The sequence below is a fragment of the Dama dama genome, chromosome 18, assembly GCF_033118175.1.
Source record: "Dama dama isolate Ldn47 chromosome 18, ASM3311817v1, whole genome shotgun sequence".
Classification (NCBI taxonomy): domain Eukaryota; kingdom Metazoa; phylum Chordata; class Mammalia; order Artiodactyla; family Cervidae; genus Dama; species Dama dama.
This window is the reverse complement of record NC_083698.1, coordinates 41,840,250-41,857,816: the sequence shown is the minus strand read 5'-3', so window position 1 is coordinate 41,857,816 and position 17,567 is coordinate 41,840,250. Positions and strand designations below refer to the sequence as shown.

At 38.0% G+C, this 17,567-nt stretch overlaps 2 protein-coding genes across 2 annotated transcripts in view; one reads left to right on the top strand and one right to left on the bottom strand.

Moving 5' to 3' along the window:
* Positions 1-11,150, bottom strand: part of LRRC17 (leucine rich repeat containing 17) — a 124,119-nt gene extending 112,969 nt beyond the window's left edge. The window contains exon 1 of the mRNA XM_061165172.1: positions 11,056-11,150. The gene's annotated coding sequence lies outside the window, so the exon portion shown is untranslated. The remainder of the gene's footprint in view (positions 1-11,055) is intronic.
* FBXL13 (F-box and leucine rich repeat protein 13) overlaps positions 1-12,486 on the top strand; it is a 209,862-nt gene extending 197,376 nt beyond the window's left edge. Inside the window, exons 20-21 of the mRNA XM_061166528.1 lie at positions 2,873-3,036; positions 12,303-12,486. Of these exons, the coding sequence (XP_061022511.1) occupies positions 2,873-3,036; positions 12,303-12,486 (348 nt within the window). The remainder of the gene's footprint in view (positions 1-2,872; positions 3,037-12,302) is intronic.
* Positions 12,487-17,567: the final 5,081 nt, after the last annotated feature.

Here is a 17,567-nt window from a genome sequence, read left to right as displayed (position 1 = left end):
AAGACTCCTTGAGTTCTAACTGGTCTAAAAATTCAGCTTCTCAGTTGTTCAGTCTGTGTAGTGAGTAGGTTAAGAGAGTGATGCTAGAACCTCCTGATTTCTCTATCATTAACCATCCCACAATAAGGGGGAGGCAGTGGTGGGAAAGCTATTGTCAATCATGACAAAATTTATCTAGAAAACTTACAATAAAATTCTTCTTTGTTCAACAGCCTTTAGAACTAGGGAAACCAGATGTCTTTCTGGTCAGCATCATCTAGTTCTAGAAGTAAGCTGTGGTAAGGTATTCAGGCCAGCAGTGACCATGAACCCTCTGCAGCTTGGGCAGTCACAGCTCGCCAGGCCCTTGCTTCCACTGCACACGGACACATAGACACATGGGTAACACATGGCTCACTGGGAACTGCCCTGTCTCTAAAGAAAGCACAGATGTTGACTGGGTATTTAAAAGGCTCCACTAATAAGGGAGGGAAATAGGAGAATGAGAAAAGGAAAGACTCTAGAGAACAGGAACTGAGGCAGAGGATTTGTGTTTGTTTTGTTTTTTGTAAGGAAAAACCGACAGAGTTCCTTCTACAAAATGTGCAGTGGACATTGTCTTACAGCCCAGAAACTAAGGAGGATTACATAAATAACATTTTATAAAATGCATCATACTACACTGAAGATCTAGACTGAGAAAAAGCAAGGAGAATAGATTATTTCAGAATCTCAATGTAAAGGAAAAGCATTGAGCTTTACCATCTATGCAGGTGAAATGAATATTCTGATTCAGAAGATGTAATGACCATAATATGAACACTCCCCACAGCCTCAGAAACCATAAGGCTGTGATCCTGTCTAATATATTTAAGTTCCATTGTTTCTGATGAGCCATAATACACTTCAGTGTCTGGCTTATCATTCTAGGCTACATTTCCCAAAAATCCATGAGTTAACCTTGAATGGACATCTTATACACCTCCTGGAAGGTCCCTACAACCAGCTCACCTCTCAGGTTAGTGAGTAGTACTATGACCTCATCCTACCCAGCACTAAAATGGGAATAACATAATCTCTGCTCAATAGGACTGAGATCAAGACCTTGTATCTGGGAGTTAAGAATGTGGCCAGTCACCTCGACCTCGTTTCCAGCTCCCATAAGTTCCAAAAACATCACCTCAGTCACTGAACACTTGGGATTCTGATCTACAGGAAATGCTGGGCTCCTTTTCAGTTCCTCCAGTATCAAAAAAACCTAGTACTCTGAGCTCTACCTCAGATGGGATTTTTCCATCATCTCATTGTCTTTTCTCTTCTCTACAATTCATTAGGGCAGGCTAACTCCTGCTCCCAATGATATCATATCCTCAGAGACCCATAGAGTGTGGCAGGAATGTCTGAAAGCATTTATGTGAGAATCAGTTGCAATGTTAAATCTTGGTCCTGAGCATGTTCTGGAAACAGGGCATACTTAGATAATGACATCTATCTTTCCAAACGTAAAAAGTATACATTTCAAATTAAAGGGGGTTTCTGCATAATTCTCTCAATTTTATGTAAAAAACAAGAGCTTAGCCTCATGGCATGTTTTTTAGAATGTTCAAACATTTAAAGTAAATTAAATCCAGTTGGAAAAAAATTCCTTTGGGGAGAGTAATCTAGTTGATTCTGCAGCAAGTCTCAGTTCAACTATAAATTCAAATGCTAGACCTTGAGGAAGCGAAGTAATCTAAGAAGTGGAGTTGAATTACTTCTACAGAACATCTGTGCAAACCCTCAAGATGTTGGAACCCTTAGCAGAAATTCTCAGTGTGAGATTCATGTAGCCTCTGTGGCTTCTGCTCTTCTTTCCTCTGCTGCCTACAAACATCTCTCTCACCTACTAGTCCCTTTCCAGAACCAATTATTCCATACACAAACCATCAGAGATGTCCAGATCACTTCTTATAGCAAGTTGATTCTGTTTGTAGGTTAATATATATTATTTATATATATATATTCATGTAATACATATATTACAGTTTTGTAACATGTGATGTTATTAAACTTATGCTTCTCAAATTGATGTTGCCTTAGTGTGGATTTTAAATTTAAAGCCAAATGCTGTTACAGCAGAATTTCATAAGTTGCTCATACTGGTGTGACAAGTATTACTAGGAAAATTTTGATCAAGTTTCCCATCCCAAACAGGTAACTAAAATAAAAATAACGGCAAGATCACAAATTCTATTAGTACCACTTGAAAGAGAGCTTTTACTGTTCTGGAAACAGACTAAGTCACTGACCTGAGTCATAGGCTCATCACATGATAAGAGAATATGCAAGGGTTCCAACTATACTTGTTATGGACTGAGTATTTATGTCATTCCAAAATTCACATGTTGAAACTCTCATCCCTGGTGCAACAGTATTAGGAGGTGAGGCTCTGGGGAGGTAACTAGGTTTTAGATTGAGGTCATGAGGGTAGCACCCCCATGATGGAATTAGTGTCCTTAAAGAATAGGAAGAAACTCGAGCTCCCTTCGGGCTTCCCTGGTGGTTCAGATGGTAAAGAATCTGCCTGTAATGCAGGAGACCCAGGTTTAATCCCTGGGTTAGGAAAATCCCCTGGAAAAGGAAATGCCAACCCACCCCAGTATTCCACCATGTACAGTTACAGCAAGAAGGTAGCCATCTACAAATCAGAAGAGGACCCTCACCAGACACTGAACCTGTGGACAATTTGATCTCGGACGTCTCAGCTTCTAGAACTCTGAGAGATAAATGTATGCTAGTTAAACCAACTAGTCTGTGGTATTTTGTTATAATAGCCCAAACTGACCAATATGCTACTCTTCCTTGGGATGCAGTTGATTGAAATAATCAGTAGTTACTTTGGCTCTATGTACAGATTACTGACTCAGCAATGGAGATGTTATCAGCAAAATGCCATTACCTGCACGTTTTGGATGTTTCTGGTTGTATCCTGCTTACTGACCAAATGCTTGAGAACCTTGAAATGGGCTGCCGACAACTCCGGATCCTAAAGATGCAGTACTGCAGACTTATTTCCAAGTAAGTATGTACCTGAGTATGAAAAGTTTTGAGAACTACTTCCTGAGAAAACAGATTATGTCACCACAGCATTCATAATACAATACATAGTGGCTTTCAGAGTTAGGAAGTTTTTATTTTTCACTTAACTGAAGCCAATATATTGAGCTGATCTCTAAAATGGTCTTTGTGGTTTTATATTCCTTTTCCAGTAGCCCTTCTACTCTCAGTGCTTCCCTTTCCTTGACTGTGCAGCTGCCCAAAGCCCTAACTCTGCTCCTCAAGGAATAATCACTAGCTCTTCCTCTCTTTCCTTCTCAAAATAATACCACTCAGTTAATCTCCCATGTGGGTTAAGAAAATCATCAGACATAGCAGTAGTGGTGTTAGTCACTGAGTTGTGTCTGACTCTTTGTGATCCCACAGACTGTACCCCACCAGGCTCTTCTGTCCATGGGAATTCTCCAGGCAAGAATACTGGAGTGGGTTGCCATTCCCTTCTCCAGAGGATCTTCCCGACCCAGGGCTTGAACCCGGGTCTCCTGCATTGCAGGCAGATTCTTTACTGTTTGAGCTAGCTCACAATTAGGTACAAATTACTAACAGTTATCCTAAGAGTCCCATCTCCCCCAAAGCTATTTGTTTTATATTTGTTATTTTACTAAGATCTAGACCTCAGAGTAAGGTATTCTGATAACTGCTACAGGCCAAATGCCTATTTCCTCAATTTATAAAATGTTTCCAATGAAATAACAGCTGGGTAAATAAGAAATCTATAAAGGTAGAAGGTATCAGGTGTTACCCTATAATTTTTAGATAGAAAGCAGTTTTTTGCTTTGTTGTTAATTTTTTTTTTTTCTATTGACTGGAAATAAAAACATGGAAGTATTTTAATTGACCTGATGAAGTAACCCGTGGAGTGTTCATATGATAATTCTTGACCAGTCCCTGAAGGTCAGGTTCTTTTCTGAAAGTTGGAAAAATGAACACTAAGAATTAATATTATCAAGGTACAAAGTTCATAATGTGTTCTAAGCATGTAGATTTCACAGAAGAACTTTCTTAATTAAACAGCCCTGGCAAGAGCTGAACCATGAGATCTGTTCACTTGATAACTGAGGAAGAAAATCATTTCTGATCTAGGGATATGTGTGCTAAAATGAGATGAAAAAACAAAAACAAAGCTATTACTTATAGAATAAGCACTCCCACTGGGCCTAGACTTGCCAAGGGAGAAGACAGCCAACTGAAAATGGATCAGAAAAAAGAGGGCAGGTTCTTGAAAATTGTTGAAGAAGAATAGAGATTCAACCTTTCTTGATAGGTCTGTTTGAATATTATTAACTCAGAGTATTACACCATGAAATAAGGTCCTAGGAGTTTCTGTTGACCTTGTGATATCATACAACAGCCAAGATGTCACCTTTGGGTAAGATGATAGACAATGGATAATGTATTACACAAAGGAGTTTAGTTTTTAGTCTTTTGATTATATTTTGCCAATCATTATTTTGGGGAGGTAATAAACTTCTGAAATGTAGGATGTTAAGTAAATGAATGGAAGACTTAGCTAGGGTCCCTGTGAACCTAAACATGGTTACCCATTCCTCATGCAAAGTCCATAGATTGAAAAAAAAAAAATGCAAAGAAAATAAACAAGTAAGATTTTACTACTAGCTGGGGTTGGCCCCCCAAACCAATACAAAACTCTAGTTAACTAGCTGAATCTATGGAAAATTCCTTTACCCAATCCAGGACAGTTAAAGGTCTATTTTGTTTTCTACCACCAGGCCTGGCTGTCCCTATCAGCCAGGAGCAGACAGAGACTTGGCCCTCATGCTTAAAGGGGAGCCGGCTTGTCTGCCCATCTTATTGTCTAAAGAGGCCAAACCATTTTAGTTTCCCTTATAGCTCCACTCCTGCTAAGATCCAGTAAGAAAGAGGCCTAGAATTTTCTGATTCTATCCTTGTCTAGCAGTGGAGAGGGCTGTCCCACAGCATGGTGGCCAGGACCAGTAAGGCTCCAGGAGCATCTGTCTTGACATCCAGCTTCCAGGAGAGGATGCTACTTGTCAGTCAAGGAGGTCCCAAGATACCTGGGTTTCAAAATTTTGATTACAGAAGTGGTAAGGTCTGGCCTCATTTCACTGTTGGGGCTCAGATCTAAAGACTAGAGCATTTTCTTCTTCACTTAGACCCATGGGATCCTTTGGCGGAGCTGGAAATGCTGCGGAGTATGTGAACCCTTGAAGACACAAGCTCATGATGGTATCTAATCCCTTACCTACGTCCAGTCTAAAAAAAAGCAGTTGTTTGTTCTTGCTCCCTCAACAGCGAGAGCTTTGTTTCGTCTGGGTGAAATGAAACATCTGGAAATTAGGATGGAGGAGATTTTTCTTGGGAAGAGGTTTTGTGACTTTGAATCACAAAGCAAAATATTCCCACACATCTGACTTCATTTGAACATACAAATGTATGAAATCATATAAAATCTAGTTATAGCCCTCAGAAGAAATTGTCCTATATACAAATTCCTCCATACTCAATGGAATCTGAAAATATTTCACTAGCTTTACAAATCAAAGAGGTCTATTCAGCCCACCCTTTCTGAACCAGGGAAGTAGTAAACTTTTGGTCAATGAGCAAATTATCTATAGCTCTTTTGCAGGAGAGCTTCCAGCATGAGATATTCTGTCATTCTACAATTTCAGAGCCTGAAGGGATCCCAGGAAATTATTCCAGACGTCTACATAATAAGTGAATGAAAGTCACTGTCATATCTGACTCTTTGCAACCTCGTGGACTGTAGCCCACAAGGAGTGGGTTGCCATTCCATTCCTGGGAGATTTCCTGATCTAGGGATCGAACCCAGGTCTCCTGAATTACAGGCAGATTCATTACTGTTTGAGCCACCGGGAAGCCCATACGAGATACAATTCTCCTTTAATTCAAGGAGAAATTCTTAATAACTGAGATTATAAATATGACAAGAAAATCTAGCTGTCTACATTTGAAGCAGTTGTATTCAACAAGTCTTTCAACTTATAGACCTCTGTGAGGAAAGCAAGGTAGGCAAAGGAAAAAATGAAAAGCATAATGGAAAGCCAGAGAAAGACCCAAACGATGGTCTCCACAATCCAGGAGGGTCTGAGCCATAAAGAAGCAGAAGAGCCATTAAGTCTATAACTGGCAAAGAGAAAAAGAACCGTTCTGACATTATTGGGGTCTGGAATCCAAAATTTTAAACATTAGAGAGATTAGCAGAGAAAATCTAGATGGTTGTCAGAATTTTGAACAGCAGTACAGAAATTCTTTGAAGACCTTATTTAGCAGTTGTTGGCAGTGTAAATTATCACCTAAACACTGTAAGAGATCTGCATTGTTAGAAAATCTTAATAAATTCAGAGTTCTCTCCAGCTCACGGGAATGTCTTTGTGGAAAGACCTTTGAAATCTGGACCTACTGAATTTTATTACTAATATGAACAAATAATATTACTTAACTATTATTATTTGCCATGTACTGTGCTAAATCCTATTATCTAATACTCACAAATACTCTATTACCATAAAAATGAATAAGGAAACTATCTTAAACAGGTTAAATAACATGCCTAAAGTCATACAAATAAAAGAGCCATACTTTGTACCTAGGTCTGATCATTGCTAAGCTGCTCTTTTGTCTTTAGATTAGTGATTTTCAAGCTTTCCTAAAGGCCTAACACTTTGACTGTGTGGATCACAATAAACTGTAGAAAATTCTGAAAGAGATGGGAATACCAGACCACCTGACCTGCCTCTTGAGAAACCTGTATGCAGGTCAGGAAGCAACAGTTAGAACTGGACATGGAACAACAGACTGGTTCCAAATAGGAAAAGGAGTACATCAAGGCTGTATATTGTCACCCTGCTTATTTAACTTATATGCAGAGTACATCACGAGAAATGCTGGGCTGGAGGAAGCACAAGCTGGAATCAAGATTGCCAGGAGAAATATCAATAACCTCAGATATGCAGATGACACCACCCTTATGGCAGAAAGTGAAGAGGAACTGAAAAGCCTCTTGATGAAAGTAAAAGAGAAGAGTGAAAAAGTTGGCTTAAAGCTTAACATTCAGAAAACTAAGATCATGGCATCTGGTCCCATCACCTCATGGGAAATAGATGGGGAGACAGTGGAAACAGTGCAGACTTTATTTTTTTGGGCTCCAAAATCACTGCAGATGGTGACTGCAGCCATGAAATTAAAAGATGCTTACTCCTTGGAAGGAAAGTTATAACCAATCTATATAACATATTAAAAGGCAGAGACATTACTTTGCCAACAAAGGTCCGTCTGGTCAAGGCTATGGTTTTTCCAGTTGTCATGTATGGATATGAGAGTTGGGCTATAAAGAAAGCTGAGCGCAAAAGTATTGATGCTTTTGAACTGTGGTGTTGGAGAAGACTCTTGAGAGTCTGTTGGACTGCAAGGAGATCCAACCAGTCCATCCTAAAGGAGATCAGTCCTGGGTGTTCATTGGAAGGACTGATGTTGAGGCTGAAACTCCAATATTTTGGCCACCTGACACGAAGAGTTGACTCATTTGAAAAGACCCTGATGTTGGGAAAGATTGAAGGCAGGAGGAGAAGGGGACGACAGAGGATGAGATGGTTAGATGGCATCACCGATTCAATGGACATGAGTTTGAGTAAACTCTGGGAGTTGGTGATGGACAGGGAGGCCTGGCGTGCTGTGGTTCTTGGGGTTGCAAAGAGTCAGACATGACTGTGACTGAATTGAACCTTTAATCCCTTTTAATTTATGAAAAACAAAAGTCATTTACAAACTAAACCCTCTAATGTAATACAACTGTTTGTGGCATATCATATTTGAAAATCTTTGTTCTATTCTGATCCAAAGAAACCTCTCTCACCAGGTTAAATGTGTAATGACTAACTATTGCAGTAGACTGCTTCAGTTTTCAAATCATTTCTTACCAGGTGTTGGTATTGCTCAGGCCAAGCCTGAGTAGAAGGTACTCAAAGGATTCCATATGCACTTGAAGGAACTTAGAACACACAGTGATTTCTAAGTAGACATTTTCTTTTCAATACTTCCCAGCTCCCATATAGATTAGAGCATCAAGTTATTAAAAAGAAAGAGGGGGCGTTTGAGGCAAACAGGCAGACAAACATGTTTCTAGCAGGAGCATTCAGTTTCTACATTTTCAAGTTTCCTGATACTTTTCAAAAGTTCTTATGTGCAAATACATAGCGACACAGAATGTTGTGAAAAGTAACTCTGAAACTCATTGGCGGTCACAATGCTGGTCCGTTCTCTTGGTTAGGTCCTGTGTCTTAGGAGTCAGTCAATGCAAGGATGACAAAAGTCCTAGTAAGGTGGTGAGGGTAGCTAGTTCACAGCCTAAAGATTTTCTAAAGGGTGGAGAGGAAGCAAACTAGGAAATAGTCTACACTAGTATTCAAACTCTAAAACTAATGCCAAATTTGCCCTAAACAGATTCAGATTTTTCAGTTTTCCCCAGGACCATGCTTGCTGGTAAAATATGTACAACTAAGTTAGCCCTAGAGACATTCTAGACTTGAGGAAGCCTTAACCTCCTGGCATTTGTGACTGGGGGAAGAGGGGTCTCAGACCTGATCCTTTGTTCCTCTCTTGTCGGATCACCTTCAATGGCCAGGAGACCTTCTGATGTTTAGTTTCAGTGAAGCTGACTGTGAGCAAAAGGCAGAGCAGTGCTTATCACTAACAGCTAAAGTAGAGGCAGTATGGAATTGCAGATCTAAGAAATGCTTGTACCACTGTGTACTTCATCTATGGCCAGGGCTCAATATACAGCTTTTTTTTTTTCTTTCCAATTATTTTTATTAGTTGGAGGCTAATTACTTTACAATATTGTAGTGGTTTTTGCCATACATTGACATGAATCAGCTATGGATTTACATGTGTTCCCCATCCTCAACCCCCCTGCCACCTCCCTCCCCATCCCATCCCTCTGGGTCATCTCAGTGCACCAGCCCCAAGCACTTGTCTCATGCATCCAACCTGGACTGGCGATCTGTTTCACACTTGATAATATACATGTTTCGATGCTGTTCTCTCATATCATCCCACCCTCATCTTCTCCCATAGAGTCCAAAAGTCTGTGCTATACATCTGTGTCTCTTTTTCTGTCTTGTATATAGGGTTATCATTACCATCTTTCTAAATTCCATATAATATGCAACTTTTTATTTTTTAACATGCAGTTCATTTTTATTCTGTCACATGATGTTGCATTTAATGAGTAGTTTTCCTATTTATTCCCTATTTTTCTTGTCTATATTGAGTCAAAATCCTCAACTTTCTTTTTCTTGTTATTTTTTCAAACTCCTATTACTTGCTAACTTTTTATATCACATTACCTACCATCTATCTTACTGGGTCTTATGAGTCATTTGAGGAACTCTATTACCCAGTATTTATGTATCCCCAAACTTAATATTGGAGAAGGGAATGGCAAGCCACTCCAGTATTCTTTCCTGGAAAACTCCACAGACAGAGGAGCCTGGCAGGCTCTAGTCCACAGGGTTGCAAAGAGTAAGACACGACTTAGCAACTGAACAAACTTAGCATTAAGAGTACTTATCCTCTTACCAGTTAACTAGAATTCTCAAAAACTCTTGTTCTTCTGAGGCCAAAGGTTATAAATAATTTGCTCAACTATTTACAAATCTTTTACTCCTAAACATGTCCTTTTCCAGTAGGTCAAGACCTTGTTGCCTAAACTCAGTAGTACTGTTATCATCAGTGGCATTAAATCATCAAGAACTGTGAAATATAGTATGTGTGTCCAGCGCTCTGCTGTTAGGATGTTGGAAACAGCAACTTAAACCAAACCAAACTAGACCAAAAACCAGCAGAAGATAAGATAGCTAAAGGGCTCCTGAGTAAACTACTAAAGTCTCTTGATTTTGCTATTACTACTGTATTTCAGGAGATGCAAAGAAATGTAATATGCCCTTAAATACCTTCTTAAAGGAAAGAAAAATAACAAAGTCTAAAATTATAAAAAGTTAATACTATGAAACTATGTACTGGAAAGAAACTAATTCTATGGTCAACTTCCTATGAAAGTTTAGAGGAGGAAACAGTTGGGTTGGAGTCTTAAAAGACAGGCAAAATTTAGACAGGCAGAGACAGGCTGAAGGCTAAGTAACAACAGATCTCTGTTGCCCAGGATAGTGCTTTAACCACTTAACCATGCTTCTGAGTCCCCCGGCATTTGGTATTATATTGTGGCAGGTTTTTGAGGTTAAAAAAAAAAATCTCACAGGAAACACTTTAAAAAACATGGCAATTTTTTCAACTACATAGAATTGAAAAGGGAGAAAAATCTTCAGAAGAAAACAGAGAAAGCTAAAGATATCTATTATTTTTGCATGATACTATTCTACTTAGAGGACATACAAAGATTATATAAGAAATTTAAAACATAGAATCACATTTCTTAAAAAAGATTGAAAAATTAGCAGAATGCAAAACTTTATATTGATATTGGGCTATAAACTTCTTTTCAAATTTGAGAATAAATATTTCTCTAAAGAGAAGACATCTGTTTGCTAAGTTTTAACGCACAGGGATTCATGGCTCAGAACTAGAAATTAGTATAACAACTGCTTTTCCTTAAATTGTTCTTTAAACTTTTGTAAGTTTTATGAGTGCAAGTATAGTAGCCAAAATCGATGTGGTAAGAAACAGAACTGGCAATGCTTTGGCTGTCTCTCTGCTGAGTTTGCTTACAATTATTTTAAACTACCTAAGATCTGACTGAAGTGAAACGGTATTTTAAAAACGGTATTTTATCTTAGCTTTTTTGTAAATTTCATAGCCATACCAGAACTCATATGGCCATTGACCACAAACTTAAGTTAAAGTATATGACACCAGCTTCTGTATCAATGACCCAGTTTCCAAACTTTTGCAATTAATAACTGAATGTAATATACAGTAATAGCAAGCAAAGAATCCCCCACACGGGCAAATGCTGTTACTTACCTCTGTTCCTACAGAAGCTGCCAGTTACTTATTTCCTTTCTAGTGCTGATCTCACATTCAAACCAGCTTCCCAGGAAAATCCTTCTATCCTGGAAATGACATTATTTCCAAGTTAGATATACTTTTTTTCTGATGTTGAAATATTGTGCTTTATAGGACATATATATTTGGTAATTCAGAGGACCAAAATTTATCTTTTATATATATTTGGTCTTCCTCCATGGTTTCTGGCTCACAGCTCCCAAAATCTTTGGAATTTCCTGAGTGATAAGAGCAATGGAAGAATCTTTTATTATAGTGTTTGGTCTCTTATCTTAGTTTCTGAAACTGATTCAGAGCCACAAGGTGAAATATGGGTGTCTTGTTATTCATAACAAGTCCCTTTCTACTACAACTGAGTTTATGTTAAGGAGGTGACTTCTGGAAAGCACTTAAGGATGAGGGCTGGTTGCCAAGGGAATCAACCATGAATAGAGGAGTGAAACATTTTCAGGAAGATTTCAAAAATCACCCTCTGATTTTTGGGGAGAAGTGAGGGACTGGAGGTTGACTCACCCAATGGCCAATGATTTAATCAATCATGCCTACATAATGAAGCCTCCATAAAAACCCAAAAGGAATGGGCTGAAGATCTTCCAGTTTGCTGAATGCATAGATTTGGGGCAAGTGGTATGCCTGTAGAGAGCAAGGAAGATCGGCATCCTTTCCCCATATCTTGCCCCATGCAGCTCTGATACCTGGTTGTTCTTGAGTAATATCCTTTAATCAACCAGTGATTCAGTAAGTAAATGTCTCTGTTTTCTGTGAGCAGCTGTAGGTGGTAGATCAGAAGCCCAGGTAACAACCTGGACTTGAGATTGACATTGGGAAGGTTTTCCATGGGTCTGAGCCCTTAACTTGATAGGATACTCCTATCAAAGAAACTCGAATAACAAGCAGAGAGCTCACTTAAGAGTGCTAGCTACAGAATGCCCTCAGTTTTCCCATGCCTTGGCCATGCTATTTCCTTACCCATTTCAGTACCTGTTAATCTTTGACCTGACTTAACCAGAGAACTACTGAGTCACTGAAGCTTTGGGATCCTGATTATCAGCACAATTTACCCACACCCTCCCCTCAGGAAGGCAAAAGAGATGTGAATTCACGTTGTGACAGTGAGTTCTTTAACTCCAAATGTGGTCTAATTTGAAAATTCTGCACTAGCAATTACTTTTTCAACTAGCTAATGCTCATCACTGTTATTACAGGGAGGCAGCTATAAGAATGTCATCTATAGTTCAGCACCAGGAATACAGCGCTTCTGACCCTCCACTTTGGTTTGGCTATGATTCTGAAGGCAAATCTCGTACACAGCAACAAAATACATCACTTAAAGATTCAGAATTGACCACAAAAGAGCCAACATACAATACTGAAGAGGAAGCAGTATGACCTTCAACCTCAAGCAAGAACAAAAAATCTAGAATCTGGCAACTTTATTTGATGCAAGTATTTTTTACTAGCTGGATCTAAACAGTGTAAACAAGATGGAAATCATTTCCAGATTTTTATTCCAGCTATGTGTTTGTAAATACATCTATGAGTTCTTCTATCTAACAATCACAATTAAAAAAAGCCAAATCAAGTACTGCTACTATGTAACTTTTCTACTTAAATTTACCTTAATCAAACCAATTGTTTTGATGAGATTATCAAATCTATGGTTACAGTTGTACACAAAACAATCCTGACAGATATGATGTTTTTGACAAGAAATTTAGAAACTTCTCCTTAGAAAAGAAAGCAGAAGGCTATATAAAACAGTAAGAGTTTTGAGTGAGAGCAATGACATTAAGGATCTGTGAGGCTTTATTATAAATGATATAGATATACATTTTTAAAAGAAACAAAGCTTTCTAGTAATTTCTAGACACTTAACGAGAGCTCTAAATGCCAATTAACCCAGGACTCATTTCAACATTTGACTTAACAGTCAGAGGCAAATTAAAAAGAAACAGTCCCCTTTAATCAAATTTGCACTGTCCCTGCAATGTTTCAGAAAGACCCTTTTTTATGGAAGTATAGCTGATTTACAATGCTGTGTTAGTTTAGGTGTATAGCACAGTGATTTGGTTATATACATGCACGCACATACATATATATTCTTTTTGTATTATTTTCTCTTATAAGTTATTACAAACCCTTAAGTATAGTTCCCTGTGCTTTTCAGAAGATCCTTGTTTGTTATCTATTTTATATATAGTAGTGAGGACATGTTAATTCCAAACTTCTAATTTATCCTTTCTCCTACCACCCTCTCCCTTTGGTAACCATAAATTTGCTTTCTGTTTGTGGGGTTATTTTTATTTTGTAAATAGGTTCATTTGTATCTTTTTCTTAGATTCCATATATAAGTGGTATAATATGATATTTGTCTTTGGCCTACTTCACTTAGTGTAATAATTTCTAGGTTCATCCTTGTTGCTCCAAATTATTTCATTCTTTTTATAACTGAGTAATATACTGTTGTGTGTGTGTATACATATCTATATATATTTCACATTTTCTTTATCCATTCATCTGTCAATGGACACTTAAGTTGCTTTCATGTGTCCTGACTATTGTAAATAGTGTTGCAATGAACACTGGGGTGCAAGTATCTTTTCAAATTTTAGTTTTTGAGTAAGAGTGCTAGATCATATGAAAGAAATTGAAGATGACACAAACAGATGGAAAGATGTAATATGTTTCTGGATTAGAAGAATCAATATTGTTAAAATGGCTATACTATTCCAGGCAATCTACAGATTCAATGCAATTCTCACCAATTTACCAATGGCATTTTCCATAGAACTAAGCAAAAAAATTTTTTATTCAGGCTCCCTGACTTCAGATTAAACTACAAAGGTACAGTAATCAAGAAAGTATGGTACTGGCACAAAAAACAGAACTAGAGATCAATGGAACAATAGAAACTCCAGAAATAAACCTGGACATCTATGGTCAATTAATCTATGACAAGAAGATTCAATAGAGAAAAGAGGGTCTCTTCAATAAGTGATACTGGGAAAACTGAAGATCTATATGTAAAATAATGAAATTATAATATTCTCTACCACCATATGCAAAAATAAACTCAAAGTAGGTTAAAGACCTAAATGTAAGACTAAGTACTATAAGACTCCTAGAGGAAAACATAGGTAGAACACTGTGACAAAAATCACAGCAGTATCTTTTTGTATCCATCTCCTAGAATAATGGGAATAAAATAAAAAATTTAAAAATAGGACCTAATTAAAAGCTTTTGCACAGTAAAGGAAGCTTTAAACAAATGAAAAGACAACAGAATGAAAGAAAAGTTTTCAAATGATGTGACTGACAAGGGATTTACAAACTATATAAACAGCTTATACAGTGCAATATCAAAAAAACACTAAACGACCCAATCAAAAAAATGGGTAGATCTAAACAGACATTTCTCCAAAAAAGACATATAGATGGCCAATAGGCACATGAAAAAATGTTCAATGTCACTAAATATTAGAAAAATGCAAATCAGAATTATAATGAAATATCACTTCACAGGCTACAAATAATAAATACTAGGGAAGGAATGGAGAAAAGGGAACCCTCCCATACAGTTGGTGGAAATGTAAGTTGGTACAGCCACTATGGAGAACATATGGAGGTAACTTAAAAAACAAAAAGATTTTCTTTTAATCAAATTTTCACTATGGAAAAATTTTTAAACTATGCTATACCAAAAAAAGCTTCCAACTTTATGCTAGGAGATATGGGTTACTGATTGTGTATCTACATGTAGTTTTTAATAAGCTTTAATCTATGAATCTATATCACTATAAAAGATATATCATTATAAAAGATATATAAAAGATAATAACTCTCTTTAGCTTTTAACAGAATTCCAATGATCACATGCCAGTGTATGATTATTTATTTCATACTATGTAACACTAAGGCTTATAGAGTCCAAGAAAGAACTCTGTTCTGCCACAATGTTGGTAGTATTAGATCAGTCTTTTACTCTATTTCCTCCACTACTCATCCCTTAAATTGGGTTACTGTCTTTTGAACCCCACAAATACAAAGTAAAGACTAAACTTTAGGTAAAAGATATGAAAGTTATTTTGAAAAGCTTTAAAAAGTCTTACTTTTTAAAAAGGTATTTTTAATACAGTTCCCTAAAATTAGCTAAATGCTCTTAGTAATTCTCCCCTTTCTTAGTACGTGGTCCACTGGAGAAGGGAATAGCAAACCACTTCAGTATTGCCTTGAGAACTCCATAAACAATATGAAAAGGCAAAAGGGTTTGACACTGAAAGATGAACTCCCCAGGTCAGTAGGTGCCCAACATGCTACTGGAGAAGAGTGGAGAAATAACTCCAGAAAGAATGAAGAGACAGAGCCATAGCAAAAACAACACCCAGTTGTGGATGTCACAGGTGACAGAAGTAAAGTCTGATGCTGTAAAGAGCAATATTGCATAGGAACCTGGAATGTTAGGTCCATGAATCAAGGCAAATTGGAAGTGGCCAAACAGGAGACGGCAAATATGAACATCAACATTTTAGGAATTGGTGAATTAAAATGGACTGGAATGGGTGAATTCAACTCAGATGACCATTATATCTACTACTGTGGGCAAGAAGAAATGGAGTAGTCATCATAGTCAACAAAAGACTCCAAAATGCAGTACTTGGATGCAATCTCAAAAACGACAGAATGATCTCTGTTTGTTTCCAAGGCAAATCATTCAATATCAGAGTAATCCAAGTCTATGCCCTGACCAGTAATGCTGAAGAAGCTGAAGTTGAATGGTTCTATGAAGACCTACAAGACCTTATAGAACTAACACCCCCAAAAGATGTCCTCTTCATTGTAGGGGATTGGAATACAAAAATAGGAAGTCAAGAGCTACCTGGAGTAACAGGCAAATTTGGCCTTGTGGTACAAAATGAAGCAGATCAAAGGCTAACAGAGTTTTGCCAAGAGAATGCACTGGTCATAGCAAACACCCTCTTCCAACAACACAAGAGACGACTCTATACATGGACATCACCAGAATGGTCAATACCGAAATCAGACTGATTATATTCTTTGCAGCCAAAGATGGAAGAGCGCTATACAGTCAGCAAAAACAAGACCAGGAGCTGACTGTGGCTCAGATCATGAACTCCTTATTGCCAAACTCAGACTTAAATTGAAGAAAGTAGGGAAAACCACTAGACCATTCAGGTATGACCTAAATCAAATCCCTTACGATTATACAGTGGAAGTGACAAATAGATTTCAAGGGATTAGATCTGATAGAGTGCCTGAAGAACTATGGATGGAGATTTCATGACATTGTACAGGAGGCAGTGATCAAGACCATCCCCAAGAAAAAGAAATGCAAAACGGCTGTCTGAGGCCTTACAAATGGCTGAAACAAGAAGAGAAGCTAAAGACAAAGGAGAAAAGGAAAGATATATCCATTTGAATGCAGAGTTCCAAAGACTAGCAAGGAGAGATAAGAAAGCCTTCCTCTGGCATCAATGCAAAGAAATAGAGGAAAACAACAGAATGGGAAAGACTAGAGATCGCCTCAAGAAAATTAGAGATACTAAGGGAACTTTTCATGCAAAGATGGGCTCAATAAAGGACAGAAATGGTATGGACCTAACAGAAGCAGAAAATTTTAAGAGGTGGCAAGAATACACAGAAGAACTATATAAAAAACACCTTCATGACCGAAATAACCCCAATGGTGTGATCACTCACCTAGAGCCAGACATCCTGGAATGTGAAGTCAAGTGGGCCTTAGAAAGCATCACTACAAACAAAGCTAGTGGAGGTGATGGAATTCCAGTTGAGCTATTTCAAATCCTAAAGATGATGCCCTGAAAGTGCTGCACTCAATATGCCAGCAAATTTGGAAAACTCAGGAGTGGCCACAGGACTGGAAAAGGTCCTTTTTCATTCCAATCCCAAAGAAAGGCAATGTCAAAGAATGTTCAAACTACCGCACAATTGCACTCATCTCACAAGCTAGCAAAGCAATGATCAAAATTCTCCAAGCCAGACTTCAACAGTACGTGAACTGTGAACTTCCAGTTGTTCAAGCTGGATTTAGCAAAGGCAGAGGAACCAGAGATCAAATTGCCAACATCTGTTGGATCATCAAGAAAGCAAGAGAGTTCCAGAAAAACAACTACTTTTGCTTTATTCACTATGCCAAAGCCTTTGATTGTGTAGATCACGACAAACTGGAAAATTCTTCAAGAGATGGAAATATCAGACCACCTGAATTCCCTCCTGAGAAATCTGTATGCAGGTCAAGAAGCAACAGTTAGAACTAGGCATGGAACAACAGACTGGTTCCAAATCAGGAAAGGAGTACATCAAGGCTGTATACTGTCACCCTGCTTATTGATCTTCTATGCAGAGTACATCATGCGAAATGCTGGGCTGGATGAAGCACAAGCTGGAATCAAGACTGCTGGGAGAAATATCAATAACCTCAGATATGCAGA